General features: G+C 34.3%; 1 protein-coding gene across 1 annotated transcript in view; it reads right to left on the bottom strand.

The window, feature by feature from the left end:
- Positions 1-280: 280 nt before the first annotated feature.
- The window catches only part of LOC142239971 (uncharacterized), a 29,073-nt gene continuing 9,268 nt past the window's right edge, over positions 281-20,085 (bottom strand). The window contains exons 3-4 of the mRNA XM_075311699.1: positions 4,244-5,570; positions 281-655 (exon numbers count right to left, since the gene is read on the bottom strand). Of these exons, the coding sequence (XP_075167814.1) occupies positions 344-655; positions 4,244-5,570 (1,639 nt within the window). The 3' untranslated portion in view covers positions 281-343. The remainder of the gene's footprint in view (positions 656-4,243; positions 5,571-20,085) is intronic.

Below are 20,085 nucleotides of genomic sequence, written 5' to 3'. Positions count from 1 at the left end.
ATATTTCGATTTGTTACAAACGGAATGACAAAGTTAATATACACCCCCATCCTATGGTGGAGGGTATAAAAAACAATTAAATTGTACTTATTTATGGGATTTAAAAATTAAAATGTATATTATAAAATTTATACAAATTTAAATAAAAAAAAATCTGAATTATAATGCCTGATATTTTTCAAATCCAAAAGGCATTAAAAAGTATTACCCTATCCTAAATTTGAATATGATCGGTCAATACTTGAATCTAAATTAAATTTTAATTTAATTTAAATGTAAATTTTACATTTTACCATTACATTTATTAATAACTTATTATTCATTTATCTAATAAATATTTATATTAGCTCTCGTGTTTACCAGTTGCATTATCAAACATATTATCACAAACTACTTCCAGTTTTATACCACCTTTAATTTGAAGAAGGAATGCTTTTGGATCAAATTGAGGATTTATGTTTGTCTGATCACACAATTGGACATAGTGATTTTTCAGAATATGCACCAAAGCTAGCTTCACCTGCAATAAACCCAACCGTGAACCAACGCAATTTCGAGGACCACTACCGAAGGGCAGGTAGGTCATTGGATTAATATTTATGCGATTTTCCTTAGAGAATCTTTCAGGGTCGAATTTCGTTGGATTCGGCCAATACTGAAAAGAGAGAAAAAAATCAATTATTAACAAAACACGCTATAATAATTTTAAAACAAGTAAGGAAAGTCTAAAGACGGCCGCGGCCGACTATATTACCCTACACCACTTTGTAGATCTACATTTCCATACCACCCCAAATCCTTCAAATTTATTGAGTGCTACAAGCAAAAAAAATAATTCTTTCCTATCTAACGAAATTTTAGACAAGCAAAGTTCGTTTCTCATTTGCTTTTCGCTGTAAGGAAGTTTATTTGGATGAAAAGTATATACTTTTTGTGATAAACGTTTATTCTTTTCCAGGATGTAACAACAATTTCATAAAGACAGAAAAATTAATTTTTTAGTTTCACCGTGGAGCAGTGGTTGCTACGTCCGCCTTGCATGCCAAGGGTCGTGGGTTCGATCCCTGCTTCGTTTTTTTTACATACATTCCACATATGGTCGGAAGATTCCGAAAAAATGTTCAACACTACATTCTACTATACTAAATTTTTACTATGAACTGTAAAATGTGTCTTATTAAAGACTTAAAGTCAGAAAAGAACAGTGCGTGATATAAACGAAATGGACTGTGTTGTTGGTTCAAAAAAATTTTTTATTGAAAAAATAAAAATATTGTAACAAATGAATTTTTTTTTGGTGATAAAAGTTTAAAATTTTTTAAGCAATTCAAAAAACTCTAACAAAAGAAAAACGTTTTCGGTACACGTTTTCAAAACGGTTTTTTCTAAGCTTTATATTCCCATATACCTATATTTTAATCTGACCCATTTTTTTTTTTTTTTTTGTTAGACTTCTAAAAAATCTCTAGACTTAATATTTAAATCGCTTAATGCCTTGGGACGGAACACAATGTTATTTAAAAACAAGTATATACGGCCGTAAGTTCTGCCAGGCCGAAGCTTATGTACCCTCCACCATGGATTGCGTAGAAACTTCTACGAAAGACTGTCATCCACAATCGAATTACTTGGGTTGTGGTATCTTAAATCGTTTTCTAAATTGTGAGTTAGTCCATACATTAGACAAAAAAAGTATGTGTAGGTAAGTCTACAAATAATAACGAATCGATATGGAATTTTGCACGGTACTTAGGGAGCCAGAATTGAAATATGGGGGTCGCTTATATGGGGGCTATATACAATTATTGATATGGACCAATTTTTGTGTGATTGGGGATCGATTTATCTGAGGGCTATATATAACTATAGACCGATATGGACCTAGTTAGGCATGGTTGTTAACGGCCATATACTAGCACAATGTACCAAATTTCAAGTGACTCGGGTGAAATTTGCTTCTCCAAGAGGTTCCAAAACCAAATCTCGGGATCGGTTTATATGGGGGCTATATATGATTATGGACTGATATGGACCACTTTTGGCATGGTTGTTAAATATCATATACTACCACCACGTACAAAATTTCAACCAGATCGGATGAATTTTGACTCTCCAAGAGGCACCGGAGGTCAAATCTGGGGATCGGTTTATATGGGTGCTATATATAATTATATACTGATATGAACCAATTCCTGCATGGTTGTTGGATACCATATACTAACATCACGTACCAAATTTCAACCGAATCGGATGAATTTTGCTCTTCCAAGGGGCTCCGGAGGTTAAATCTGGGGATCGGTTTATATAGGGCCTATATATATTTATGGACCGATTTCGACCAATTTTTGCATGGGTGTTTGGGGCCATATATTAACACCACGTACCAAATTTCAACTGAATCAGATGAATTTTGGTCTTCCAAGAGGCTCCGAAGGTCAAATCTGGTGATCGGTTTATATGGGGGCTATATATAATTATGGACCTATTTCGACCAATTTTTGCATGGCCATTAGATACCATATATTAACACCATGCACCAAATTTCAGCCGGATCGGATAAATTTTGCTTCTCTTAGAGGCTCCGCAAGCCAAATCGGGGGATCGGTTTATTTGGGGGCTATATATAATTATGGACCGATGTGGACCAATTTGTGCATGGTTGTTAGAGACCATATACTATCACCATGTACCAAATTTCAGCCGGATCGGATGAAAGATGCTTCTCTTAGAGGATTCGCAAGCCAAATTTGGGGGTCCGTTTATATGGGGGCTATACGTAAAAGTGGACCGATATGGCCCATTTGCAATACCATCCGACCTACATCAATAACAACTAATTGTGCCAAGTTTCAAATCGATAGCTTGTTTCGTTCGGAAGTTTGCGTGATTTCAACAGACGGACGGACAGACGGACATGCTCAGATCGACTCAGAATTTCACCACGACCCAGAATATATATACTTTATGGGGTCTTAGAGCAATATTTCGATGTGTTACAAACGGAATGACACAGTTAATATACCCCCATCCTATGGTGGAGGGTATAAAAATATTTTTGAGTTACAACCACATTCCAATAGGATTTAGCACCATCACACTCAGTACGCGTCATACAACAATGGATTAAAAATTAGGTTATAAGCATCGCTTCATTTCAGTTCGAGTTATTCGCTTCATTTGCATTGGAGTTTTGCGCCTGGGACATTTTGGAGAGTAAAGTTGGCACTAAAAAATACCAATGTGCCGATTATCTCAAGACGGCACTTCGCTTCGCTTCATACTAAAATGTGATGCCAATGTCGGTCGTTTGAAAACCATAATTCTTGCCAAAAGTAGTTAATTCGAACAAATCTAAACTGATTCTATAATTTTATGGTTTATCCGATTTTTTACTTTCGAACAAAAAATTAAAAACGTGAAAAAATATCGCGCTTCACTTTGTTGCACTCATATCAGTCACCTTGAATACGGTGGAAAATATAAAATGTAAATTATCTACACTCAAAAAAAAACAGTTTACTTGGATCCAAAGATTTTGACCTTCCTTTAAGGATTTTGGTATTGATTCCGAGCCAAAGATGCGGGTTCTTTAAAATAAGGAAATTTTTTTGCGACCTATCTGACTTTAAATCTAGGATCTATAAAATTAAAATTAGGATACAGATCTCATTTATTGAATTTTCATTCTATTTTTCCGGTATATTAATAAAGCTATTCACGTACAAACAAATGCTAGTTTAAAAATCCAAATTATGACGGATATTTCGAAGTAAACAACTATTTTTTTATTCCAAAATAACTTTAAACCAAAGATGTTAAATCCTCAAAATAAGTCTGAGCCTATATTTGAAGCGTTTTTATTTTAAATCTTAAGATTCAATATTTCAGTTAATTTAGTGACGATTTCTTTAAATCAAAAATGTGTTTCTTTACTTTAACGAAAAGTTGCCTTAGTTTAAAGTCTTGCACTTTAATAAAGGGACACAAATTTTCAAAATGTGTGTCCTAAATTTAATGAAAAAGAATTTTGAAGCAAAGATAATAAACTTTCTTTTAATTAAAATTTCATTATTTTAAAGAAATTTGTCCTTAATAGTGTGTAAATCCTAAAATTGAGGTTGCGTAATCTTTAATATCACATAAATATTTTTTTTTTCAGTGTAAGCATCATCGAGTTGGGTTTTTAAGTAAGGACTTATACCAAAAACAAAGTCATATTATGCCCTTGAAATTTTCAAATCACCTTTTCATCATAATGCAGGCCATAGGTCGAAATATATATCGCCATTCCATGTGGTATTTCGTAGTCACAATAGGGTTTCAGGGAAAATCCAGTCTTTTTATCTGCAGCCAAATATCTTCGATCCAACAAAGGCAAAACTGGATATTTACGTAAGGCCTCCTCCACTACCATTCTCAGATATTCCATTTCATTAAGTCGTTCATAGGATATCTGACCATCATCTGCAATAAGGTAATCCAATATTTCCGAACGCAATCTCTCTAGTATATCAGGCTGTAGAGCCAATTCATATAATGTACTGGATATCATGGTAGAGGAAGTTTCAAAACCCCCACTCAATAACATGATAGTTTGAGCAGTTAAACTATCCATGGTATACGATTCATCTTCACCAGCAAGCTGGGCCATTTCCTTTAGAGTTACATAGATATCAATTAAATCATTGCGTTTGTGACCGGTACGCTCCCTTTGGGTAACCACTTCTCTTACAGATTTCCTAAAGTTGTCATAAGTATGTTGATAACATATCTTGGCTTGAAATAGTTCAGACAACTGGGGCATGAATAATAAGACCATCCATGAAATGGCTCGACGAAAATTAAATTTAACCAACTCCAGCGCTTCCAAGTATATGGGATCCTGGATATTTTGCAAGGCATTTGATTCATAGCCTATTATGGTAGTGGCCACCGAATCTGTTGTAAACTGAGTGGATAGCTGTTTAAAATCTTCTACAAATTTTTCACCTTTTCGTTGCAAATTATTTTCCAAACTTTGAGCCACTATTTGCAATAGGGGATACATATATTTAAGTTTTCCACTTGAAAACACTGGACTAATTTTCGGACGCATTCCCTTCCAAAACTTCAATGGAGCAAAGAATAAAGCCATATTTCCAATGGGATCAATTTTCGCATTACAATGAAACGAACGACTACCGAATTTATCAAAATCTTTTATAAACACGGTTTTAAGTAACTCGGGATCACGTATTAGAATACCGGGTGTGTAAACACCATAGACACCAACGATAGCTTCATTTTGGAATTTTGGATCATCGTATATAGTTTTCAAGTGATAGCCGAAATTTATTTTCATGCTTATAAAATCCCACAAATTACCACTGAATATACTGGCTTTGGCCTGAGGAATTTTATATTGGCTCCAATAACGAAATTGTCTCTGGAACCAATATTTAGCAAAAATAATGGCAAATGTCGTTAAGACTACGAATAAAGTGACTAGATTAATCATTGTCCGTATTGCCAATGAATGCGAATGCGACCGATAATTCAAAACTCTTGCAATTTGAAAAGATGAAACGTAACTGAATGGTCACCATTGAGTACATTACAATTGCTAATACCAAAATCTCACAAACTCGTATGCTCGAGTAAAATAAAAATTTATATGATAAGACAATAATAGATTACATATTAGATGCGTCTATGGGAAAAAGGCCAGGAGGTCAGCAACATGCAAACAGCAAACAAAAGTCGATGAATTGGGGCCGCTGACACTCTAACACAATTTTCAATGGATTGTAATAACCAAGCGAATGAAAAAAGAATAAAGCGTAACACGAAGAGGAAACACGCATGTAAACGAAACCATTTTCAAATCAATTGAATCAAATGCAATCATTTAGAACACCCAGATAAGGAGGTGTTCATACTCCTTCTTTGGCGAACACTGAACATGTAACATGTTTATCTCAACCATGGAATTTTCTCGAATATTATAAAGGGTGATTTGTTAAGAGCTTGATAACTTTTTTTTTTTTTAAAAACGCATAAAATTTGCAAAATCTCATCGGTTCTTTATTTGAAACGTTAGATTGGTCCATGACATTTACTTTTTGAAGATAATTTCATTTAAATGTTGACCGCGGCTGCGTCTTAGGTGGTCCATTCGGAAAGTCCAATTTTGGGCAACTTTTTCGAGCATTTCGGCCGGAATAGCCCGAATTTCTTCGGAAATGTTGTCTTCCAAAGCTGGAATAGTTGCTGGCTTATTTCTGTAGACTTTAGACTTGACGTAGCCCCACAAAAAATAGTCTAAAGGCGTCAAATCGCATGATCTTGGTGGCCAACTTACCGGTCCATTTCTTGAGATGAATTGTTCTCCGAAGTTTTCCCTCAAAATGGCCATAGAATCGCGAGCTGTGTGGCATGTAGCGCCATCTTGTTGAAACCACATGTCAACCAAGTTCAGTTCTTCCATTTTTGGCAACAAAAAGTTTGTTAGCATCGAACGATAGCGATCGCCATTCACCGTAACGTTGCGTCCAACAGCATCTTTGAAAAAATACGGTCCAATGATTCCACCAGCGTACAAACCACACCAAACAGTGCATTTTTCGGGATGCATGGGCAGTTCTTGAACGGCTTCTGGTTGCTCTTCACTCCAAATGCGGCAATTTTGCTTATTTACGTAGCCATTCAACCAGAAATGAGCCTCATCGCTGAACAAAATTTGTCGATAAAAAAGCGGATTTTATGCCACTGATTTTGGTAATAAAATTCAATGATTTGCAAGCGTTGCTCGTTAGTAAGTCTATTCATGATGAAATGTCAAAGCATACTGAGCATCTTTCTCTTTGACACCATGTCTGAAATCCCACGTGATCTGTCAAATACTAATGCATGAAAATCCTAACCTCAAAAGAATCACCCTTTATATATGTTACATCAAGAACAACTACTTGTGCCACATTTCACATCGATAGAAAGTTGGCGAGATTTCCACACGAACGGACATCGTTGGTTCGACTCAGAATTTCACCACGTCCTAGAATATACCGACAAAGAACAAAATCGTTTGGAAAACGTGTACCGAAAACCTTTTTCTTTTGTTAGAGTTTTTGAATTTCTTCGAAAATGTCAAACTGTTAACCTCACAAACAGTTTTTTGTTACAAACTTTTTTTTTGTTTGTAATAAACAAATAATTTTTGATCCAAAAACACAGCCCATTTCATTTATATCACGCACTGTTCTTTCATAGTAAAAATTTAATATAGTAGTATGTAATGTCGAACATCTTTTCGCAATCTTCCGAACCTTTTTGATATGTAAAAACCAATAAACTTTTTTTGAATTTTATGCAAAGCGGGCATGCTAACTATTTGTCCACGGTGGCCAAGTAAATGTATGTTTCTGTTAAATAAAGTTTCTTTACATCGGCTCGTGGGGGCCCAAAACTATGCTATATAAATATAACTGTTTGATTGTTTGCGTAGCTTGTGCGTTGATATCTATAGCGATAATTGTCTGTTGATGGCAATAACAGCAACGTAGCCCACACACAAAAAAATTTCACGAAAATTTTTCCAATTAAAATTTTAATTGAGTTTTAAACAAGTATATACGGCCGCAAGTTCGGCCAGGCCGAAGCTTATGTACCCTCCATTATGGATTGCGTAGAAACTTCTTCTAAACACTGCCATCCACAATCGAATTACTTAAGTTGCGGTAACGCTTGCCGATGGCCTCCTAACACCATCTTCTAAATTGTATGTAAGTCCATACGTGGTATATATTAAATCAAACAAGTATATACGGCCGTAAGTTCGGCCAGGCCGAAGCTTATGTACCCTCCATCATGGATTGCGTAGAAACTTCTTCTAAACACTGCCATCCAGAATTGAATTACTTAAGTTGCGGTAACGCTTGCCGATGGCAAGGTATCTTAAAACCTCCTAACACCATCTTCTAAATTGTATGTAAGTCCATACGTGGTATATATAATTCAGTTTGACAAAGTAGACATACAATTTTGACAAAATTTTCTACAGAAATAAAATTTTAACAAAATTTTCTATAGAAATAAAATTTTCACAAAATTTTCTAAAGAAATAAAAATATTGACAAAATTTTCTACAGAAAGAAAATTTTGACAAAAATTTCTACAGAAATAAAATTTTAACAAAATTTTCTATAGGAATAAACTTTTGACAAAATTTTCTATAGAAATAAAATCTTGGTAGATTATTTTTGGCTCGAGTGGCAACCATGATTATGAACCGAATAAAATTTGAACAAAATTTTCTATAGAAATAAAATTTTGACAAAATTTTCTATAGAAATAAAATTTTGACAAAGTTTTCTATAGAAATAAAATTTTGACAATGATTAAAATTTTATTATGAACCGAATAAAATTTTAACAAAATTTTCTCTAGAAATAAAATTTTGACAAAATTTTCTATAGAAATAAAATTTTGGTAGATTATTTTTGGCTCTAGTGGCAACCATGATTATGAACCGATATGGACCAATTTTTGTGTGATTGGACCAATTTTGGTATGGTTGGTAGCGACCATATACTAACACCACGTTCCTAATTTGAACCGGATCGGATGAATTTTGCTCCTCCACGAGGCTCCGGAGGTCAAATCTGGAGAACGTTTTATATGGGGGCTATATATAATTATGGACCGATATGGACCAATTCTGGCACGGTTGTTAAAGATCATATACTAACACCATGTTCCAAATTACAACCGGATTGGATGAAATTTGCTTCTCTTGGAGACTTTGCAAGCCAAATCTGGGGATCGGTTTATATGGGGGCTATATATAATTATGAACCGATGTGGACCAATTTTTGCATGGTTGTTAGAGACCATATACCAATATCATGTACCAAATTTCAGGCGGATCGGATGAAATGTGCTTCTCTTTGAGGCTCCGCAACCCAAATCTGGGGATCTGTTTATATGGGCGCTATATATAATTATGGACCGATGTGGACCAATTTTTGCATGGTTGTTAGAGACCATATACTAACACCATGTACCAAATTTCAGCCTGATTGGATGAAATTTGCTTCTCTTAGAGTCTCCACAAGCCAAATCGGGGGATCGGTTTATATGGGGGCTGTATATAATTATGAACCGATGTGGACCAATTTATGCATGGTTGTTAGAGACCATATACTCACACCATGTACCAAATTTCAGCCAGATCGGATGAAATTTGCTTCTCTTAGAGGCTCCACAAGCCAAATCGGGGGATCGGTTTATATGGGGTCTATATATAATTATGGACCCATGTGGACCAATTTTTGCATGGTTGTTAGAGACCATATACCAACACCATGTACCAAATTTCAGCCGGATCGGATGAAATATGCTTCTCTTAGAGGCTCCACAAGCCAAATCTGGGGATCGGTTTATATGGGGGCTATATATAATTACGGACCGATGTGGACCAATTTTTGCATGGTTGTTAGAGACTATATACCAGCACCATGTACCAAATTTCAGCCGGATCGGATGAAATATGCTTCTGTTAGAGGCTCCACAAGTCAAATCTGAGGGTCCCTTTATATGGGGGCTATACGTAAAAGTGGACCGATATGGCCCATTTTCAATACCATCTGACCTACATCGATAACAACTACTTGTGCCAAGTTTCAAGTCGATAGCTTGTTTCGTTCCGAAGTTAGCGTGATTTCAACAGACGGAAGGACGGACGGACGACGGACATGCTTAGATCGACTCAGAATTTCACCACGACCCAGAATATATATACTTTATGGGGTCTTAGAGCAATATTTCGATGTGTTACAAACGGAATGACAAAGTTAATATACCCCCATCCTATGATGGAGGGTATAAAAATATTCAATTAAAAATTTAATTGATTCAACAAATTTTTTAATTGAAACAAAAATCAATCACAAAAATAATAGTATCAATTAATTTTTTAATTGGATCAATTAACTTTTTAATTGACCTTCAATTAATTTTTTAATTGATACTATCATTTCTGTGATTGAAGACATTTCAATTAAAAATTAATTGGATCAATTAATTTCGTGATTGAATCAGAAAAAATTTTTTTGTGTGCAGTGGGTAGTTCGATTCGATTCTTCGTCCAGGCGATAGGTAAAATTTATAAAAAACAAGTATATACGGCCGTAAGCTCGGCAGGCCGAATCTTATGTACCCTCCTCCATGGATTGCGTAAAAACTTCTACGAAAGACTGTCATCCTCAATCGAATTACTTGGGTTGTGGTATCTTAAAACTTCTTAACATCGTTTTCTAAATTGTGAGTTAGTCCATACGTGGTATATATTAGACAAAAAAGTTATGTATAGGTAGGTCTACAAATAATTACGAATCGATATGGACTTTTGCACGGTAAGTAGAGAGCCAGAAATGAAATATGGGGGTCGCTTATATCGGGGCTATATAGAATTATGAACTTGATAATACCAATTTTTGTGTGATTGTGGATCGATTTAACTGAGGGCTGTATATAACTATAGAACGATATGGACCTAGTTAGGCATGTTTGTTAACGGTCATATACTAACACAATGTACCAAATTTCAACTGACTCGGATGAAATTTGCTCCTCCAAGAGGCTCCAAAACCAAATCTCGGGATCGGTTTATATGGGGGCTATATATGATTATGGACTGATATGGACCACTTTTGGTATGGTTGTTAAATATCATATACTAGCACCACGTACCAACTTTCAACCAGATCGGATGAATTTTGCTTCTCCAAAAGGCTCCAGAGGTCAAATCTGGGGATCGGTTTATATGGGGGCTATATACAATTATGGACTGATATGAAGCATTTCCTGCATGGTTGCTGGATACCATATACTAACATCACATACCAAATTTCAACCGAATCGGATGAAGTTTGCTCTTCCAAGGGGCTCCGGAGGTTAAATCTGGGGATAGGTTTATATGGGGCCTATATATAATTATTGACCGATTTCTACCTAATTTTGCATGGTCATTAGAGACCATATACTCTTAGTGCAATCGCAAGCCAAATTATATATATATATAAATATAAACATAATATATATATATATATATATATATATATATATATATATATATATATATATATATATATATATATATATATATATATATATATATATATATATATATATATATATATATATATATATATATATATATATATATATATATATATATATATATATATATATATATATATATATATATATATATATATATATATATATTATATATATATATATATATATATATATATATATATATATATATATATATATATTATATATATAATATATATATATATATTATATATATATATATATATATATATATATATATATATATATATATATATATATATATATATATATATATATATATATATATATATATATAAGTTAACACCAGCCATATGCACATCAGACACACGATATAGCAACAACAACATCAACAGACAACATCAACAGACAACAGGTAAAGTGGGACAATGCTGAGTGGACAGTTCCCACAGATTGGGCAATGCGAGGAAATGACCGCTACACGCGCGGATATACGATATCCAACTCAGCATAATGTGTAGCTATAAGATTAGGTAATTTTAAGTATGTAGAGTTAGTTAGTTTCCAACTGGCAATTAATAAAGAAGGTTGTTTCAAACTTTAAGTTTGGATCAACAAAAAAATATTTTTTTAAAATGTTTAAAATAAACTAATTTAATTGGCGCCCGAGCGGGTAGGGACCGGTAGGTTCGCGGAAAAAGTCCTTCGAAAAATAAGGACTCGACGAAGTTATAAATCTTCTAAGTGACGTTTCCCAATGGGCCTCCTATAGCCCCATGTAAGTGGACAAAAAAAAGGAAATAACGGTCGTCCGTGAAAAAAAAATACCTACTGCCCTGCAAACCCGAAAAAAAAAACACAAAAAAAAAAAAAATTTATGTGAAGAAAGAGGCCCCTAGTAACTTCATTGTAAACGGGACGGTTGTTATAATACGCCAGCCGCTTCACGGTAGACTAAGTGTTAAATATAAAACTAAAAAAATTAATTAAGTGAGAACAGGAAAATACAAATAAAGTTAAGTGAAAAATAAATAAAAAAAATATAATAATTGTAAAGAACCAAATTCTAATATTTAAATTGAGCTAAGAACAAAAAATGTAAAATTAACTAAGAAAAAATACCAAGAAATCAAACATAAGCGTTTAAGTGAAAAAAATATATATATCAAAATCTTTAACAGTCAAGAACATAAATATTGAAATTGTGAAAATTAATTAAGAAATAGTGAAAATAATTAACAATCAAACTTAAAAAAACTAAAGAAAATAAAATAATAAACAACAAGACTACAGTAATAAAATCCTTAAAGGTCAACAGCAGCAGCACGAAGCAACAAAATCTGGATCAAACAACAGCAGCAGCAGGAAGCAGCAAACACTGGAACATGATTTTTTTATTGTAAGCCTTATTTTTTATTATTATTATTATTCTAATTGTTTGAAAATCCAAGAAAATTTACGTAAAGTCTTATTTATGTTATAATCGGAAAAGTAAAAAAAAAAAATCTGTAAACTAAAGAAAATTACAATTGAGTTATAGTTAAAAAAAATATATATATATTGAGCAATTAAAAAATATATTATTTCACTCGCGTTATATTCAGAAAAAAAAATAATAAAATATAAAAATGTCAAACCCAAGTAGTAGCCTTATTAGACCCCCCGTCTTGAGCTCCTCAATTCCCCAACCTCCTTCGATTCCTTCACAACCATCTACCTTATCTCCTCAACAGTTGACATCGACAATTACGGAAATTGTCCAGAACGTTTTGGAAACTCGGTTCCAAAATGTATTCCAAACTACTGCGAATACTGACTTTTCAAAATTTTCGGATCAAGCCATTGATCCCGCGCATGTGAACGATTTCACTGGACTAGACAAAATCCCTGATGTGGTTCGCTGTTTGCGAGAATTCTCTGGAAATCCAGAAGAATTCAATTCCTGGAGGAAAAGTGTGGATCGGGTTCTCCAGATCTACGAGCCTATTAGGGGCACCTCTAAATACTATGGCATTTTAAACACGATTCGAAATAAGATTACAGGCAGTGCGGATACTGCTCTGGAGTCTTATAACACTCCGTTGAATTGGAAGGCAATTTCAAAGTGCCTCACCCTTCATTTCGCGGATAAACGGGATATTCGAACATTGGAATACCAAATGATTTCCTTGGTTCAAGGCAATCAAACTGTACAAGACTTTTATCAAAAAGTCTACACTCATTTATCCTTGATTCTGAATAAAATTGGTTCAATGGATTTAGCCGATGAACCATTACAACTTTTGACTCAGACTTACCGAGACAAGGCGCTCGATACATTTGTAAGAGGCCTCAAAGGAGATTTAGCACGTCTTCTAGGTATGAAAGAGCCGACGGACTTGCCACAAGCCCTTCATTTATGTCTAAAATTGGAGAATCAGGATTTCCGCTCCAACTATGCGAGTAAAATCCCACAAGAAACGCGATACGTGCCGAGGAAAAATGTTCAGCACAAGGACCATCCTGGTCACCGAACCTTTTTCCCTCAGCTGGCTCACATTCCGCAGCCACAAACGAGTGTTTATAGAAATAATAAATTTTCGCTTTATAATCCAGTACCCCAAACAACTGCTTTCCGAAACACTAATTTTTCTCATAGACCTGTTCAAAATTTTTATAATGGATATCAAAATATACCTCAACAACCTCAATTTGTACCCCCGCGTCCATTCGCGCCTAAACCTCAAGCAAGACCGGAGCCAATGGAAGTAGACCCCAGCTTGCGCTCAAATAGGATAAATTATATGAATAGACCAAATCCAAATGATTTCCAAGGAAAAAGACCAGCTTCGCTAGGTTTCCAAAATCCTACTAACAAAGTACAGCGGAACTTCCATTTGGAAACCAATAACACGCCTGAAGAGATGAGCTACTACAGCCATCCGCCGAGTAATGTTGAACCTAGTTACCAACCCGTGTATAATAATTCATACGAGGTACAAGAATATTTCCAGCAGATTCCACAGGAATCCGTCACATTAGCAAATCAACAGGATCAACCGGATGACTTTAGCGATTTACATTTTTTAGGTTAACCGACTCCTCGCTGCCCTACGTTAAATGCAAATCGAGGAGTGGAGAAATTCTTAACATCCTTATAGACACCGGGTCTACAAAAAATTATATTCAGGCAACACTACCTTCTAAAATAATCCCGAATGAGGAATCATTTTTTGCAAAATCAGTCGCAGGCCAAATAGAAATAACCCACCATACTTTTATTAATTTATTCAACGTTCGAGACATTAATCTGAAATTTTACATTTTACCCACGTTGACGTCCTTTCATGGGATATTAGGACACGATAGCCTTAAAGAACTAGGAGCAGTTATGCATTTGAAGGAAAACTATATGACAATTAGTAATGGTACGAGGATAAAGTTATTTCAAAAGACGACACAAGCAGTAAACGCGATAGACGTAAAAGACGACCATATGACTAAAGACCAAAAGGAAAAATTAGGTAGGTTAATATCGAAAGTACCAAATCTTTTTGCTGAACCTGATAGGAAGCTAACGTTCACGACAAAGGTAATAGGCGAAATTCGTACAAAGAATGATACTCCAGTTTATACACGATATTACCCATACCCAATGTCCCTAAAATCAGAAGTGGAAAAGCAGATCCAAGAACTGCTTAAGGATGGAATTATTAGACCATCACGGTCTCCGTATAATTCACCTGTCTGGATTGTGCCAAACCTGACTCACAGGGTAACAAACAGTACAGGCTAGTAACAGATTATAGGAAACTTAACTCAGTTACTATAGCGGATAGATACCCAATTCCGGACATCACTGAAGTCCTTGCGCAGTTAGGAAGTAACACTTTTTTTTCGGTGCTTGATTTGAAAAGCGGCTTCCATCAGATCCCGCTAAAAGAATCCGATATAGAAAAGACAGCCTTTTCCATCAATAATGGAAAGTACGAATACACTAGATTGGCCTTTGGCTTGAAAAATGCCCCGTCAATCTTCCAAAGGGCATTAGACGACATTCTCCGCGAATGCATTGGTGTATTCTGTTACGTTTACATTGACGATATTATTGTATTTAGTAAATCTGAAAATGAACACATTCAGCATCTGGAAGAAGTCTTTCAGACACTTGAGGATGCCAATATGAAAGTTCAATTGGACAAATGTCATTTTTTCAAAAAATCTGTAGAATTCTTAGGCTTCATTATTTCCTCTGAAGGAATCACCACGAATCCTGCAAAAACAGATGCTATTTCTAAATTTCCGCCACCCACAACTTTGAAAGAATTAAGATCTTTCCTAGGTCTGTCGGGTTACTATCGAAGATTTATTCAGGACTATGCGAAACTTGCGAAACCCCTAACATCTCTTTTAAGAGGGGAGGAAGGACGTGTGTCCAAAAATCAATCAAAATCCATAAGAATAAATCTTGATTCAGAAGCTTTGGCCGCCTTTCAAAAAATAAAAGCTACCCTTGTATCAAGAGACATAATATTGACATACCCAGATTTTACTAAAGACTTTGACTTGACCACCGACGCATCGAATTTTGCTATTGGTGCAGTTCTTTCACAAGAGGACAAGCCAATAATGTTCATTTCAAGAACATTAAGCAAAACAGAAGAGAATTATGCCACAAATGAAAAAGAAATGCTGGCAATTATATGGGCTTTAAATTCACTTAGGAACTACCTATACGGTACAGCTAAGGTGAATATTTTTACCGACCACCAGCCCCTTACCTATGCGTTGAGCAATAAAAACAACAACAGTAAGATGAAAAGATGGAAAGCCATCTTGGAAGAGTACAACTACAAGTTGCACTATAAACCAGGAAAGGCAAATGTGGTAGCAGATGCTATGTCACGTATTCCCAATGTTCCTGTGAATACTTTAACGTCTAGTGTACATAGTGATGAAAGCTCGTCACAAAATCTTATTTACTCTGTCAATGTACCCATTAATGCATTCAAGAATCAAATCCTTCTGGAAACAAATGATTCTGAATCTTCGTATCAGTTCAAAATTATTTTTCCAACTTACCATAGACACATAATTACAGAACAAAATTTCAATTCGGACAATTTGGTAAAAATTCTAAAACGTTATTTAAATCCATCCGTAATAAACTGTATTAAGACCACCGAAGATACGATGGGAAAAATACAGGAAATTTACCCACTCCACTTTAGCAGCTATAAGATAAGATTTTCCCAAGTACAGGTTGAAGACGTCACCAACGACCAAAAACAGCAGGACATAATCTCGAGAACACACAATCGAGCACACAGAAATGCTCGAGAAAACAAAATACAGATTATCGAAAAATATTACTTTCCATCGATGAATCGTAAAATTGTGAAACTAATAAAAAATTGCGCAATATGTAGAGAAAACAAATATGACCGTCACCCGGTTAAGCCAAAAATTCAGGCAACTCCCATTCCAAAATTTCCGGGACAAATTGTGCATTTAGATATTTTCATTACCGATAATCACAGAGTTCTCACTGCCGTAGATAAGTTTTCTAAATTTGCAGTGACTAAGGTAATCAAGTCTAGAGCAGCCGAGGATATTAGGCAACCGCTAAGAGACATTTTATTTTTTCTCATACCCGAAAGCATTATTATTGATAATGAAAAATCATTTAACTCTGCCTCGATCAACCACATGGTCGAAAATGAACTTGGCATTGAAGTTTATAGGATACCTCCCTATACAAGCACTTCAAATGGGCAAGTGGAGCGTTTCCATTCGACATTGCAGGAAATAATGCGTTGTCTGAAGTCGGAAAGGGCTCACAATACTTTTGAAGAGTTATTGGAGAGATCTGTGAAAGAGTATAATTTGTCTGTGCATTCCACAACAGGAAGGAAACCTGTCGAAGTACTATTTGGAAGAAGGGTTAGCAGTGACCCAGCGCAACTTGAAAATTTCCGAAATGAGACTATACAGAAATTACAGGAAAAACAGACGCAAGACCTTGCTTACCATAATCGCAAAAGAAGTCCATTTAAAATGTACTCAGAAGGAGAAGAAATTTATGTCAAAATTAATAAAAGGACTGGAAATAAATTAACACCTAAATATAGAAAGGAAATTGTCTCCTCGAACGGAAACTCAACAGTAAAGACTAAATCTGGACGAACAGTACACAAAGGACTAATAAAGACGTGATATTTTGTTCCTAATTATTACAGGTTAATATTGACGATATGCAGAGCCGAAGTCGAGATTCTAGACTACACGTCAACACACCTAATACTGATCAATAACGGACAAACTAAAATACGAGACGGAACATTTCGAATAATCCACACAATAGACCTTGACTCCTATGACAGTTTCTTACACCAAACCCAAACCTATGTTGAGAAAAGTATCCCGAAATCCAATCCTTTTTATCCTGTTTTAACTCAAGAAATATCCCAAACCTTTGACCTAATTCAAAATATTATACCCTTATCCAGTAGTAAAAATAATTATAATAATAGTAATAGTATAAGAAAAAAAAGATCAATAAATTTAATCGGAACAGCGTGGAAATATATAGCTGGTACCCCAGATTTTGATGATTTTGAAGATCTAAAATTTAATATAAATGATTTGAACGAAAATAATAATAGGCAAATAATAATAAATCAAAATGTTATCGAGAGACTAAACAATGTAAGCGAAGTAATTAATAGAATGTCGAATGCCATAGGCAAGGACAAATATTTAATAAATGAAATAACGATAAATTTACAGAATCGCGTAAGAATGATAAAAGAAGAATTAGTTAATATTAATTACGCCATACAATGGGCAAAAAGTGGAATAATAAACTCATTAATCTTGAATAAAATTGAAATTAAATTAGCTATGGAAAAACTAAAGGAAGAAAATATGCCATTCAGAACAGTAGAAGAGGCGGTGGAATACGCCGAAGTCAAAATTATGTATAACAACTCAACTATTTTGTATCTTATTAAAATTCCCTTAACAAATAAAAAAATATATGAAAACTTTATAATACGACCAGTTAAGAAAAATAATAAAATTATAAAATTACCCTTCAAAGAAATAATTAAAAACAATAATGAAATGTACGGAATAAAAAATAAATGTTTAGATTATAATGTAGTTAAAATATGTAACACTATTGACATAATTGATATAAGCAACGATCCCTGCATCCCTCGCATCATCAATAGTCAAAAATCCTCATGCACCTACACCAATAGTCAACACATCCCACAAATAGAAAATTTAAACCAAGGAATAATTTTATTAAACGATTACAATGATTCTATTCTAATAAATGAAGCGAAACGCAATCTGGCTGGCACGTTCTTAATCAAATTCATGAATTCTACAATCACCGCACAAGGGAAAATGTACCGTAATCTAGAAGCCCCAAAAGTAAAAATCATTTCTGCTATGCTTCAACCCACACCTGAAGAAGAAAACCTTGAAAACCTGCTAACAATAGAAAGCTTGAATGAGCTCCACCTAAACAACACACATGAATTACAGACGATTAAGCTCGGAACAGTTATAAATGGATCTTCAACTATTATATTGATACTCCTGGCTTCTATCATTGGATTCATCATCCTAAGGGCATCCAAGACCTCACCCAATATGAACAGGACCATTGCGAACAAACAAGAAATTCAATTCCCCAATGCACCCACAGTCATCTTAGCCAATAGAACTCCATCCAATTTACGATTGAATGATATCCCATATTTTTGAAGAAAAAACAGACAATTGAGGGCAATTGTATTTAAGAGGGGAGGAGTTAACACCAGCCATATGCACATCAGACACACGATATAGCAACAACAACATCAACAGACAACATCAACAGACAACAGGTAAAGTGGGACAATGCTGAGTGGACAGTTCCCACAGATTGGGCAATGCGAGGAAATGACCGCTACACGCGCGGATATACGATATCCAACTCAGCATAATGTGTAGCTATAAGATTAGGTAATTTTAAGTATGTAGAGTTAGTTAGTTTCCAACTGGCAATTAATAAAGAAGGTTGTTTCAAACTTTAAGTTTGGATCAACAAAAAAATATTTTTTTAAAATGTTTAAAATAAACTAATTTAATTTATATATATATATATATATATATATATATATATATATATATATATATATATATATATATATATATATATATATATATATATATATATATATATATATATATATATATATATATATTATGTTTATATTTATATTTATATATAAACCCAATGTAAACCATTCTCCAGATTTCACCTCCGGACCTTCTTGGGGGAACAAAATTCACGGTTGCCACTCGAGCAAAAATAATCTGCCAAAAATTTATTTCTAAAGAAAATTTTATCAAAATTTTATTTCTATAGAAAATTTTGTCAAAATTTTATTTCTATAGGAAAAATTTGTTAAAATTTTATATCTATATCTATCTATAGAAAATTTTGTTAAAATTTCTTTTCTATAGAAAATTTTGTCAAAACTTTATTTCTGTAGAAAATTTTGTCAAAATTTCATTTCTATAGAAAATGTTGTTAAAATATTATTTCTATAGAAAATTTTGTCAAAATTTTATTTTTATAGAAAATTTTGTCAAACTGAATTATATACGTATTTAATCTGTCTTTTTGATTGAATATACACCACGTATGGACTTCCTTACAATTTAGAAGACGGTGTTAGGAGGTTTTAAGATACTTTGCCATCGGGAAGCGTTACCGCAACCCAAGTAATTCGATTGTGGATGACAGTGTTTTGCAGAAGTTTCTACGCAATCCATGGTGGAGGTTCGGCCTGGCCGAAATTACGGCCGTATATAATTGTTTGTTATACCCTCCATCATAGGATGGGGGTATATTAACTTTGTCATTCCGTTTGTAACACATCGAAATATTGCTCTAAGACCCCATAAAGTATATATATTCTGGGTCGTGGTGAAATTCTGAGTCGATCT

The sequence above is a fragment of the Haematobia irritans genome, chromosome 5 (assembly GCF_050003625.1).
Source record: "Haematobia irritans isolate KBUSLIRL chromosome 5, ASM5000362v1, whole genome shotgun sequence".
Classification (NCBI taxonomy): Eukaryota; Metazoa; Arthropoda; class Insecta; order Diptera; family Muscidae; genus Haematobia; species Haematobia irritans.
Note: the sequence above shows the minus strand (reverse complement) of the source record. Positions and strands in the feature narration are given on the sequence as shown.